At 32.2% G+C, this 13,399-nt stretch overlaps 2 protein-coding genes across 3 annotated transcripts; one reads left to right on the top strand and one right to left on the bottom strand.

The window, feature by feature from the left end:
- LOC109349985 (probable LRR receptor-like serine/threonine-protein kinase At1g63430) lies at positions 1,785-6,079 on the top strand. 2 transcript variants are annotated; one of them, XM_019591079.1, is made up of 13 exons: positions 1,785-2,255; positions 2,563-2,701; positions 2,864-2,935; positions 3,012-3,155; positions 3,258-3,401; positions 3,763-3,879; positions 3,958-4,022; positions 4,164-4,397; positions 4,482-4,687; positions 4,776-4,911; positions 4,988-5,145; positions 5,297-5,512; positions 5,733-6,079. In XM_019591079.1, the coding sequence occupies exons 1-13, from the start codon at positions 2,171-2,173 to the stop codon at positions 5,979-5,981; spliced, it is 1,965 nt and encodes a 654-aa protein (XP_019446624.1). In that variant the 5' UTR covers positions 1,785-2,170; the 3' UTR covers positions 5,982-6,079. The 2 variants fall into 2 exon arrangements, with proteins under 2 accessions (XP_019446624.1, XP_019446623.1); XM_019591078.1 differs by having other exon boundaries at positions 4,152-4,397.
- Positions 8,369-11,865, bottom strand: LOC109349984 (RNA-binding protein NOB1). Its single transcript, XM_019591075.1, has 5 exons — positions 11,463-11,865; positions 9,789-10,869; positions 9,387-9,555; positions 8,868-8,987; positions 8,369-8,742 (listed from the first exon to the last, which is right to left on the bottom strand). Exons 1-5 carry the CDS (start codon positions 11,812-11,814, stop codon positions 8,584-8,586), a joined length of 1,881 nt encoding a protein of 626 aa, XP_019446620.1. The 5' UTR covers positions 11,815-11,865; the 3' UTR covers positions 8,369-8,583.

Raw genomic sequence — 13,399 nt, 5'->3', positions numbered from 1 at the left:
ATTCACGATATATCTATACTATACATAAAGATAAAATATGATATAACTTTTATTATTATGTAATTTTTACTTCATATTTTGTCTTTAACATTATTTAATTTTTACACAAAGTATATAACCTAAATAACCATCACCAACACATTAATTAATTATATCTCTCACCTTAAAGTGAATATTATCACAAATACAAAAAATTATATTATAAAGTACATAGAACACAACAAAATACATTCTAATTCTAAAAAATGCAATATATAAAAATTGAATATGTAGTACAATATAATATTGACTCGCAGACATAAAGTGTTTGTACACACTAATAATAATAAATTATTATTATTATTATTATTATTATTATTATTATTATAGTAATGATGATGATGGTCCACCTCATTAAAACACATAATCATAGGGAGGATTTGTTTCTTTAATTTGACGGGATGAGTGAAAATAATTATTTTCCTCGTTAAAGTAAATTGTTGAGAGTAATTTGGATTGGGGTATTATTTTATTAACTAGCGTGTTGATATGCACTGTCGTGTTTGTCAACCCGCTTTCCTATTGTAATGTATAGTTTATATTTTATAAATTCAAATATAATTTTTGCGCTAAATTTATGGTTGAATTTATTCAATTGGTCTAATATTCAATTTTTTAAATACACTTTTAAATAAGAAGATAATAAGGATAAAATAAGAAAATAATATTATATGGTTTTTTTGTAGAAATAAAAAGATATTGAGGGCAAAATAGGAAAACACAAATTACACCATGATAGGTGGTTATTTTGTGTTTTCCCTTTATTAATAGTATAGATTAATTATATATAGAATATGAGAAAATGATGTATGTACTCATAATATAGTAATTAAATTATTGTATTATTATACATAATTTATTTTTAATTGTCATTACTCTTATATAAAAGTAATGTCAATGAATGGAGTATGATTTACTTTGTACATAAATTTTTATATTCATAATTTAGAAATATTAATTTTAATTATTGTAATGATGGTTGATTTATGTAGGAGGAATACCATTTTTTGGAAAATTGGAGTATTACATTTCTTTTATAAAATGCATGATTTCTTTCTTTGAAATTTTGAGTACATTTGTGATATGGTGTGAAATTAAATTAAGTATTTGATGAAATTGTATATACGATAACATAATTGTTTTCTTTTTTATGGTTAAGGTAAAAAAAATTAAAATGATCATGTTAGTATTGCTTTGTTAGTTATATGCAGAAGAATTGGTTAAATCCAAAATCTAATTTGATGGATTATTTACTAAGCCAATCAAAAACAATAAATAAAAAATCACTTTTAATTGAATTTTTATCTCTGCGGAAATTTATTTTGAATACATGAGATTTTTGTTTTCTTCTCTCTATTTTGAATACTCAATGTATTTTCATTCTTCTTCTTTCCCACTATTATCTAAACAATCAAATACATTACTAAACATGTTGCTTGGAACAAATGTAAAGGTAAAAGAAAAATGAAAGAGAAAAGAAATCAATTTTATAAAAACAAAAAAAAAGTACATCATCAATTTCATTACACAATGTTTAAAAAAATCAAATGATGTGAAATTATATACAACTTGATTATAATTACTCTTTTAAATTTTCATTAGAATCTACCTTACAAATAATAAATATGAAGTGAATTATTTCAATAAATAAAAGTATGATTCAAAATAAAATATGAATATGACTTAAGTTTTCAAAAAATATATATATATATATATATATATATTTTTGTTCACAAAACTGGAAATGAAAAAGTCCTTCTTTTTCAGCAAAAGTTGTATCAAAATCCAAACTTGGAAAAACTCTCTTTGAATCCAAGTTTCATCCTCTTCTGGGTTGTCTTCAGAATTGAGTTTAGTACAGTGTCAGTGTCACAGTCCACACTTTTATTTATTTCTTTCTATGTTTCTCAGTGGTTTTGATTTAAACCTCATTCCCTTAATGCACACTCTCTATTAGTACTGTGCATTTTTACAACCTTTGAACTTGTCGTTTTTGTACTTTTAATGCCAAAAAATTCCACCAAGTTTTAGAATTTCCAGTTTTGTTCTTTTTTCTGCTGAATATTGTTGCTTAGATAAAAGTGGCTGTGACTAAGAAGGAACAAGATTGTGTAGAAAACTTTGGGAGAAGATGAAGTTATATACTTCATTATTGTTGCTTGGTTTGGTTTCCAGTTTCTCTTTTGTGGCTTCTAATATTGTGGCATCAAATGAAGGTATGAGTTATAGCTTAAAATTCACTTTATTTCTTAGATCTCAACTCTTCACTTTTGTTAGCATGAAAAGATAAAGGAAGCACCAAAATGGTTAATCTGATTTTCTTTTCTTTCTTCTAACATAACATGTACAGTGTCATTGAGTAGAAGAAAAAAATGCCATTTTTTTTTGTTTCTGTGTGAACTTGGAAGCTATAGGATCAAATAATTACTTTCATACTCATAGTACTTTTGTCTTGGCTTCCTAATTATTGAACTGTGGTGTTCAGCATTAAATGTAACAAGCATTTGCAATCATTATGGACAGTTTTGGCACTTAAAGCTTTCAAAGAAGCTGTGTTTGAAGATCCACATCAACTTTTGTCCAATTGGAATTCACTGGTTTCAGATCCTTGTGATTGGTATGGTCTTTTATGCACCCCGGCTCAAGATCATGTTATCAAAATGTAAGATATCATGGATGGTGGATCCATTTAGTGCATTTTCTTTTCGGGTTTAACTTCTAATCTTGCTGTTTGACACGCGTGGTGACTGAAACGGTCATTTGATGGCATGTATTTCTAAGTTAGCACATTTCTGATACTATAGATTGGGATCCTTCTTCGCAGAAACATCCCAGGGTCATCATTAGGGGGATTTCTTGCACCGGAACTGGGGCGAATCACCTACCTGCAAGAATTGTATGTGCTTTGTTTATTCTATTCACATGTTATTACCAACATGGTTATATCTGATTTCTGGTTCTTATGGTTGTAGGGTCTTGCATGGCAACAATCTTCTTGGAACAATACCGAAAGAGTTGGGCATGTTGAAATATCTCAAGGTGTTGGATTTGGGAATGAATCAGTTATCAGGATCAATTCCACCAGAGATTGGACATTTGACCCAAATTATGAAAATGTAAAAGGAGATCAATATGCTCTTCATGAATATAGATAAGTTTATTGTCTTAAAAGTTTGTAATGGACTCTCATGCATTCAACTTTATTTGCATTCTTGTAGAAACCTGAATTCCAATGGGCTGACTGGTAGGTTACCCACAGAGCTCGGAAATTTGAGATACCTTCAAGAACTGCGGCTGGATAGGAATAAGCTTCAAGGACCAGTTCCTGCTGGTGGAAGTTTTGCTTCAAACATAGCTAATCCGTGAGTATAAGTTTTTAGAATTAAATTGATGTCTGATCAGGGGAGTCATTATCCTCATTAATGTAATTCTTCTCTCCTATGGTTGATAAATATTTCTTTATCTATGAGTGCAAGCTATAGGAGTAAGCCATATCCCTCTTTTCAATTCTCAGTAGGTAGACGGATATAGTTAAAAATTGGGTGGTTTCCAGGATTTGAACCTGTGACCTGAGACACAAGGCTGTAACCTCATCGTTAGTTTGGGACTTAACATTGTAGTAGCAATAAAACATAGCCAAGCTCGCATTAAGTATAAATTACCAAGTTAACCACCAAATGGATCCTTTTAATCTGACTCAGAGAGTTCCTATGATTTCTTCAGGAATGACTCAAATGTGACTTCAACTGGCCTTTGTCGTTTGTCTCAGTTAAAAGTTGCAGATTTTTCATATAACTTCATTTCTGGTAGCATACCCAAATGTTTGGAGCATCTTCCAAGGTACCTTTTTCGATCTCCTTGTCATGTTGCCTTTGTACTCAACCTTTGTACTTAGAAAACATGAACTCCGTCATACAGATCAAGTTTCCAAGGGAATTGCCTCCGGAGAAAAGACGTAAAGCAGCGGACTTCTGCGCTATGTGGTATGTAAAAAATGGTCTTTTTAGCATTAATTTTGTGAATCCAATATATATTTGATCCATTTACTACCATTTATTATTTACCTTAAATTTTTCCTTGCTAACTTCGCATCTAACAATGAATTATTATTGCTGGTGCTTTAGCTGCCAAGAGCCATCCAGTTGCAAACACAATGCACCGGTCTTCTGAATCCAAACATCAAGGACCGTCAAAACCTGCTTGGCTTTTGGCTGTTGAAATAGTGACAGGAACCATGATCTGTTCTTTATTTGTGATTGCAATTCTCACTGCTTTGCGAAGGGGTAACAACAAAGCATCGATCATTATTCCTTGGAAAAAATCGACAAGTGAGAAAGATCATATTCTAGTACATATAGGTTTGGTTTCTTTGCTCTCTACTGCATACTTACTTCTAATAGTTCCAGAAATGTTTTGACGTTCGTAGCATTATCGATGTGCAGACACTCAGCTGTTGAAGGATGTGACGAGGTGTAGCAGACAAGAGCTTGAAGTGGCCTGTGAAGACTTCAGCAACATAATTGGGTCCTCGTCAGATAGTTTGGTCTATAAGGGTACAATTGAAGGTGGACCTGAGATTGCTGTAATCTCTCTATGCATAAAGGAAGAGCACTGGACAGGATACCTCGAGCTCTATTTTCAGAGAGAGGTAAATCGAACATTCCAGTGCATTCTGCGTGCACGAATTGACAGACTAGTTAAACATGTCTAATTATTCTGTTAATGAATCCATTCAGGTGGCAGACTTGGCAAGGTTAAATCATGAAAATACTGGAAAACTACTCGGCTATTGTAGAGAGAGCAATCCATTTACGAGGATGCTGGTTTTTGACTATGCATCAAATGGGACACTTTATGAGCACCTACATTGTTGTAAGTCAAGTTTCTTAGCTCATTATATGTTTTTTTTGTTTGTTTTAGTTCCTTAAACATTAAATTATGTCTACAGATGAAGACAGGTGCCAGTTAACTTGGAGACGGCGCATGATAATTATTATCGGAATTGCACGTGGACTCAAGTACTTGCACACAGAAATTGAGCCACCATTCACTATCTCGGAGTTGAATTCCAATGCTGTATACCTCACAGAAGATTTTTGCCCTAAGGTGTGATTGCAACCTAGTTAAATTTTTTGTAAATATCGATCATAATTCGCCAAATATTTCATTACAGTAAAGAATGAGCATAAGAGTCATTTAACATGCACTTGTGTTTAATATGCTGAATGTTCTCATTGTAATGAACCTTACATCACAGCTGGTTGATTTTGAAAATTGGAAGACAATTCTTGAAAGATCAGAAAGAAATTCCGGTTCCATTGGGAGCCAAGGTTCTGTTTCTGCTCTTTCGACTACGTTTGAGGCGCGCCATCTCGATACCAAAGGAAATGTTTTTGCTTTTGCTGTACTTCTACTAGAGATAATCAGTGGTAGACCTCCATACTGCAAGGACAAAGGGTACTTGGTGGATTGGGTAAGAAACTTTCAATTGGTTTAAGCAAACATTTCCCCTTATCATTGATAATCACAAGTACTTCACATTGCTTTCATTTTGTTTCCTGTTTGTGCAAAATGACATACTTATTGCTGAAAAATAAAACTAAAACAAAACACTTTCTTATCACAACTTCAGACATTCTTGAATTTTTTTTGCTTGTATTAAGTTTGTAATGTTGAACTCATATGTGGTGCAGGCCAGGGACTATATTGAAAAGCCAGAAAAAATGTCACATTTGGTAGATCCAGAGTTGGAACATTTTAGAGATGATGACCTGAAAGTAATATGTGAAGTTATAACTTTTTGTATCAGTTCTGACCCCACAGTCCATGCATCAATGCAAGAAATATGCAGCATGTTGGAGAGTAGAATTGACACATCAATAAGTTTGGATTTCAAGTCATCATCATCTTTGGCTTGGGCTGAACTTGCACTTTCATCATAATTCACATAACTAACACAATTTAATATACTGAAAGGGACCCTATAACAAACAATAATACTTTTCTGACTACTCACTACTTTCTTGTTTAGTTTCATTTATTTCCTTTGATTTTATTTCTTACCTGTAAATGATGGCTCAAAATGGACTGTATGAGAATTAAGGCAATGCAAGGTATTAGCGGCTGACAAGTACAACTACAGAAATTGATATATTATATATATAGTGTCTGTTTTGTGGACTTGGTGTGTTTCTAGTATAAGCTTAGATTAGAAAATAAGCTTCCATAATAATTTGAATGGTTTACTAATCGTTTTAAGCGCATGGAGCTTTTTAAGTCTCACCCGTTTTCTATAATCCAGACTCACCCGATAAATCCGTAAGTAAGACTAGAACAACTTCCCATTCAAGCAAGTGCATGATATTAATTTATGAGTTTAAAATCTATGCATTGTCAGTGTAAAGTTTTTTACATTGTCGTCATATCATTCCTCATTGATTTGTATTGTTTTTTTGTTTGAGAGTGAATGATAGTTAACAAATGAATGATATGTTGACAATGTAAAAAAATACTTACATTATCAGTCTAGACATATTAAATCCTTAAATTATTAATATAAGTAGTTTCATCATCAGAATTTTAGTCTTTACGCATGGCTTTTGTTAGGAACAAACAAATCTTGGGTGGCACTAATATCTGGATCCAGCAAACGGTTTTTTTCACTTTATACAGGACCACTTCCTAAATTAGTGCTAAGTTGTTGACCATGTGTTGAGAGGGTTAGCTGTGTTATTGAGACTTGAAAGTTGTGACATTTTGAATTTGGATGTAAACAGAATTTTAAGATTAGACAGGCCTATATGGTTGGTCCCAAGGAAACAAAAATAAACAAAAGGATCTATAGCATACACTCTTGACATGACAAGGATTAAAGGAGACAGAAATGAGATATAATCTAACACAATTTTAAGTGTATAGAAAACAAGAGGAAAGAAAAGAGGAAGAAAGAAAAGTGATGGAAAATGAAAATTTTCATCCTTTGGTTCCAAAATAAAATCGGGAGGAAGAAAAAATATGCATGGGTCCCACAAAAAACTTTTCCTAAGTTGAGAAGAAAATAAAGGAAGGAAAAAACCATCAAAAATTCCAAATTTGCCCTTCATCATAAATTGAAAAAACAATAATCTATGTGAAATAAATACAATGTAGTAAATTTTTTTATTTATATTCATTTTTATGTGAAATTGGTTAACTTAATTTTATTTTTGTTGCTTTTGAGCTCACAAATAAATAGTAATTATGTATGTTAAAAGATGAAGTGAAAAGAAAAAAGAAATATCATTACTTAAAATTATCAACAAAGTAACAAATAATAAATAAATTAGAAAGACAAAACACAAATATGTAAAAGTGAGATGATTAAAAATATAAAAGTGATTGTCGAATATCAGTTATATTTTCTTCGTAGTGAAAAAATGTATGTAAATGTTAATAATTTTCTTTAAATTTTATAAACAAATTTGGTATTGAACTTAAATTATACATTACTTAAAAAATATTAATTAATATTATTAAAAATAATTATATAAATACAATAAAGGCACTTATGTCATTTTCAATACATTATATATAAATGTGTTTTTCTTTCCACTCGCTTTCCTTCCATTTTCTTTCCTCTCACTCTCCCACATTTGTTATTGTTTAGACATTTCCTAATAAGTTCAGAATTTTTTAAGTATTTAACTAACTTTTTTTGGTCAAGAATTTAACTAACAATATCCAATAGTGCCACACAAGGAGATGGAAAGGTCAGATAGGAAAATATTTTTTTTACTAACATCGTCAAGTAAACTTTTTAAATCATGTGTCATTTTATTATTGGACAAAACAAGATAAGCAACACCAATCTGATGAGATAGGTGATCTTCATCCCTTTACAACTCCCTAAAGTTTAGGAGTCCTTGAAAGTTAAGAAGCAAGCAATTGCAAGGTTGTGGGAGCTCTTAAAATTGTCAAGAATTTTAATGATGAAAGGAGAAGGTTTTCGTCCTCATTAAAAGCTTCAAAAAACTTCTATTACATTGAAAGGTATTAAGAGTTCAATTAAATTGAAAGGATAATGCTTAATTTATTCACTCTCCACTTTTATTTAGTTTTAAACACTGAAAACAGAGTAGAAATCCTTTCATTTCTTACACAAGTAGTTCTATTCAATATGTAGGAAGTAGACATTTGGAAGAGAAGATCTGTCTGTTCCACTTCCACCCCATTTCATAAATAGACAGAAATTGAAGACTCAAACCAGAATATCATTGTCTAAATTCTAAATATGCAGAACCTGTTTCTGTGAAAATGGAATGGCACCGAAATTAAATCTGCAAGGTACAAAACGAATGAAAGCCAAAATTTGATTTTTTGCAAATCAGAATCGATTTGGCAATGAGTTATGCAAATCAAAATCAAATTGGTGAGAGATCTAGAGATAACGAGTCATGCTTTCAAACATGTTTTTATAACTTAACAAACTTCAAAGGTAATTTTAAAATCAAACAATAAAAACAAAATTGAGGGAGAAAATGCAGTATTTTTTGTTGGGCATATCAATTACTTCTTATGCTTAGTGTGCGAGTAGTGATTGTCATTCGGATTTCTCCTCCCACGAAAAACTGACAATGCTTTCCCTATGGAAGGCTGCTGAAAAGAAGGTTTCTTATCGGTGTGGTGGGCACTGAAGACACTATCTGTTGTAAAGAATTCATCATCCTGCAAAGTGTAATCAAGTAGCTCAGGTTAGTGTGAAACAAGACAATGAATTTTAAGGAAAAAAGACAGCACATTTTCATGGGAAACGAATCATTAGCTACATAAGAAGTTTAAACACACCATACCTGCTTGTTGCCCTTCTTCTTTGTTTTAGGATATAGTACCCTTTGAGGAAGTTGATCTTCACGGAGAATGAGGTTCTTTGTGATCGAGTCTCTTCCACCTTTGGGTGAAGGCAAAGAAAACTGCATACGAAATGATGGAAATATTCAAGAACAGATATAAGATAAAAAGACTTCAAACAATGCGATGAACATTGTCCCATACTGTGAATAGCAATATACTTTTTACTTCCTAAAATGACTCTTCAGACATATTATCCATACAAATTGAAATCAACATTTATCACTCGTAATATGTGGGATAAAAAATGGCCATCAAATCATGTGAGTCTCCAGAACGGCTGAGATGCATGTAACCTATGAATCAAACTAAAGATTACACAAATTTAAGAATGACTCTAAACTACTAAATCAGATGACAGGCACAACATATATTTTCTATTATAACTAAAAGATTAGCACACAAGCAGGCATGACAAAACAGAATTGATATCCACATGTATCTCATAAATATATGTTCACCTTTGTGCCACGTAAGGTAACCCGTGGTCGACGAGCTGCTAGTATTATTCCATTTTCACCAACAGTAACAGCTACCTTCCGTAAGGTGCCACCATTTCCACATTTTGGACAGAAAATCCTTCCAATTTCAGCAGTGACAGTGAAGCAGGCATGACACTTAAGTATCCATCTGGAATGCAAATAATTAAAAGATGAGCACATACAACACAATTGTCATATCATGCTTCATAAGATGGCATCTAAAACATTAAGACAGATGTTATTAAGATAATTATAATATTGCACGTTAAACGCTATCATGTTAATTGGTTCATGCAATAAAAAAATTTCTTCACAAAGTGAGGACAGACAATCTATATAAGTTATAACATAATGTAGAATGAAGAAACTTCTAACATTTACCTGTGGAGCTGGTGTATCTGTGTTCCTCCAGGTGCCAGCAAGCGCAAACCCATTTGGAGAAGAACATTTTGCATTGCAAAGTCAGCAGTTACACAGGCAACACTTGATTCAGACAATGATCTAAGCCCCCAACTTTGCTCGCTATCATCATCTGCAAATGTAAATTCAGTAGCTTCGCTGGTCTGGCTTGCAGTCTCAAAGTGATTTGATTGGTCATTGACTGTATCAGTCTCACATGGTTTACTTGCGATAGTGACATTGCCATCAGCTGCAGGTTCCGAGAGTCCAGCATTGTTTGGTGTGTGCTCTTCATCAAGATTTTCAGGCAAACCTTCTTCCAGCCTCACTTGCTTCAGACCCTCCGAGAGGCTTTCTGTGCCCCCGTTCTCTTCTATTATTAAATTACCCTCATCAACAGCTTTTTCAGTATGTTTTTCTTCATCAGTTGGGTGTACAAGCAGGTTTGAAGCTCCAGCATCTTCATCAACATTTTCTTCCAACTCTTGTTGATCTTGATTGAATACTGCTTCATTGTACTCACGTTTAGCTTTCCTTCTTAGAAATCTCCTATGAGTACTACGACTGACAGCTGGCATCCAATCACCATCATCATCATCAATTTGTCCTTGAGATGCATCAACTCCATCAGCGACCATTTTCCCTTCAATGTTTATCTCCTTTTTCTTAGCTTGATATTTCTTAGGCTTCCTTGAACTGTCCTCCTGAATTTCTGAAGGTGCTTCGCTTTTATGATCCACTGACCCGTCCTCAGTGAGGTCATCTCGAGAAACAATGTTCAAGTTTAAGTCTTGCAGCGGAAGAATTCTTGAGTCGGAATTTATTTTGTCTTCAGCTTCCTCCAAAGCTTCCCACTCTTGCAAATTAGGAACATTAGAACCCCAGCCCGGCATTTCCTTCTCAGGCAACCTCCTAACATTTAACATTTTCACAGGAGGTGGGATATCCCTGAGATGTTTTGTCCCATGGATTTGAGCCTCCAAAGTATAAGTCAGAGCTATGAGTTTGATATCAACATCCGAAAGAGTCTGCAGGTCACCAGTAGCCCTAGCAAATTTGACAACTGCCATGTTCCATTGAAATAGATAGTTTTAAGTTAGAATCCAAAATACTCTTTCTAGTTCCAAACAAGATACACAAGAAATAATACTAATTATACGGTATCATCCTCGTCACCAACAAAATAATTCAGTCAAAAATTGATATAGAGAAGAAACCAGGACTATAAGCTGATGCAATTTTTTAACTCTCCAAGATTATCCTCCCACCCAATCAGCGTATGCAGATGCAGTTTAAATGTGTATTCTTGTAAGCCTAACATGTTAATTAAATTTTGAAACCATGAAAAATAATAAAACTTTAAATCAAAGCCCAAAACAACTTCCTACAATTACAACCTCATCATAGCTAGAATCTTCTTCAAGTCTTTCTACACAGTGCTAGTATCTAAAAAACATAACAATTAGGTTACAACATGGCCAACCATATTGTCTATTTCAAACAAACATTATCAATCCTCATTTACAAGAATTGAATCACACTATTATCAGAAAAATAATATAACGTGCCCTTCAGCTTCACCACAAAAAAAGAGTAAAACCCCACTTCCCTAAATCAAAAAAAACTTCAAACTTTTGTGAAATTAATGAAAAATACCTTTGTTAATGGATTCAGGGGTGGGCTCCATGGTATCAATAGTGAAGGGAAGGAAAGAGAGTTTGTGTCGTGAAACAGGGTCACGAATTTCTTCCATTACTTCAGGCACAGACACGAACTTATCAGCAAAGGTGTGAAGCTTCTCGCCGGATTCGATGACGGCGTTGGCGTCGACGACGGCGAGTGATATGCCGTTGGAGGAATCGCATGTGTTGAATAAGAGTTGAGGAGTGTGTTGTTGAGGGGGTTTTGGAGGTGCTTGGTTCTTCACAATGTTGCTCCAGCATGATGACGATGTTGCTGATGCAGTGGCTTCTGCAGTGTCTGAAACTGGGACTGGAGGTTCCGCCATTGTTGTGAATGAGAGGGGCGCAGAGGGAGGAATGGGTACTTGATAATAAACCCTAGAGGCGGTGGTGCAAAGTCTTTATATTTATATTTTTAATAGGAATAAATCGTAATAAAAATAAGGTTTTTTCTTAACTTTTTTTCCAATTTAGTTTCTCCACATTTTTATTCTTTTATCTTGGATAATCAACTTTGTTTTTTCCATTAAAAATTGTATAAATTATACTAACACACCAATGTTTTAGTAAAATTATATAAATCAAATTCTTTTTTATATCTATACAAATTTCTCATAACTTATAATTTTATATGTGTACATTACACTTATTACAAAAGGAAACAAATAAGACCACTATCACTAGACTACATTAAAACATGTCAAACTTTTTTGTGAACAAGTTGGACTTTATGTAATCTATATTAAGCTTAATATGTCATCCTATTTAGTTATATTGTATAATAATGTTCGTATACTATTATTTTAATATAAGTAGTATTATTATATATATAATTTTAATATAAAAATGCATATAAAAATATAATTTAATTATTAGAGTTAGATTAACCTAGTTAAAAGTAGGTATTTTAGCCTATTTAAATATAGTCCTGATAACATATTTCAAGAGATATAGTATAACACGCCTTTAAATAAACTAACAGATCAAATTAAAATTTTAAACAATTCAGACTTATACTTTGAAATTTTTTAAATAGGCTAAAAACCAAACTCATACTCAAATATTAGGCTATATAGGTTTGGCATACTAAGTTTGATCTAGTCGATCTCATACTCAAATATTAGGCTATATAGGTTTGACATACTAAGTTTGATCTAGTCGATTTCCATCATTATTGACTACCCGATAGGGACATGAATGTAATTTTTAAACAAACGAAAAAGATGATGAATGTGATCAAGTTAAACTCCAAAAGATGTTAGTGTAATTTACTTTTAATTATTAATTATACATTAGTTAGAATAAATTGATATTTGTAAATTTGTATATAGAATTTGATTATGAAATCAATCTTCCCTTTTGTGTATTTAAACAACTCCTTAGAATTATCCATTTTGTAACAAACCAAAAATAATGAAAATACATTGACTCTTATATTATTTGGACTTGACTCCATAATACATTATATATTATGAAATATTGTGTGCGATTAAACAAACTCGTATCATTTTTCTCTTTGACCATTGTCATTAGCTTATTATTTGTTTTTAGAATAAATGATGGTCCATTAGTACCCGTCGACTCAAATTCGATCTCAAATATATCTTTATTTCTTTCTAAAACACTTAAATTAGTTGTTGCTAATGATATAAGGCTATAACCAAGAAATGATTTAAACGAGACAATAATACATGTACTGTCATTTTATTATCATTATTTTATGATTTATTGGGGATGACTAAAGATAAGTAGATAACTCGAGATTAAATAAAACGTTCATATTTTATATATAAAAAACTGATCATATATTATAAATAATGTTAGAATGATGTATTTTGATATAAAATATCATTAGTAAGAAATAATAAAACATTTGAGTTTATCTTATTAACCAATGAAAGTCATTTTCTC

Source organism: Lupinus angustifolius, chromosome LG06 (assembly GCF_001865875.1).
Source record: "Lupinus angustifolius cultivar Tanjil chromosome LG06, LupAngTanjil_v1.0, whole genome shotgun sequence".
Taxonomy (NCBI): Eukaryota; Viridiplantae; Streptophyta; class Magnoliopsida; order Fabales; family Fabaceae; genus Lupinus; species Lupinus angustifolius.
The sequence above is the reverse complement of the archived record's forward strand: the minus strand, read 5'-3'. Positions and strand labels throughout refer to the sequence as shown.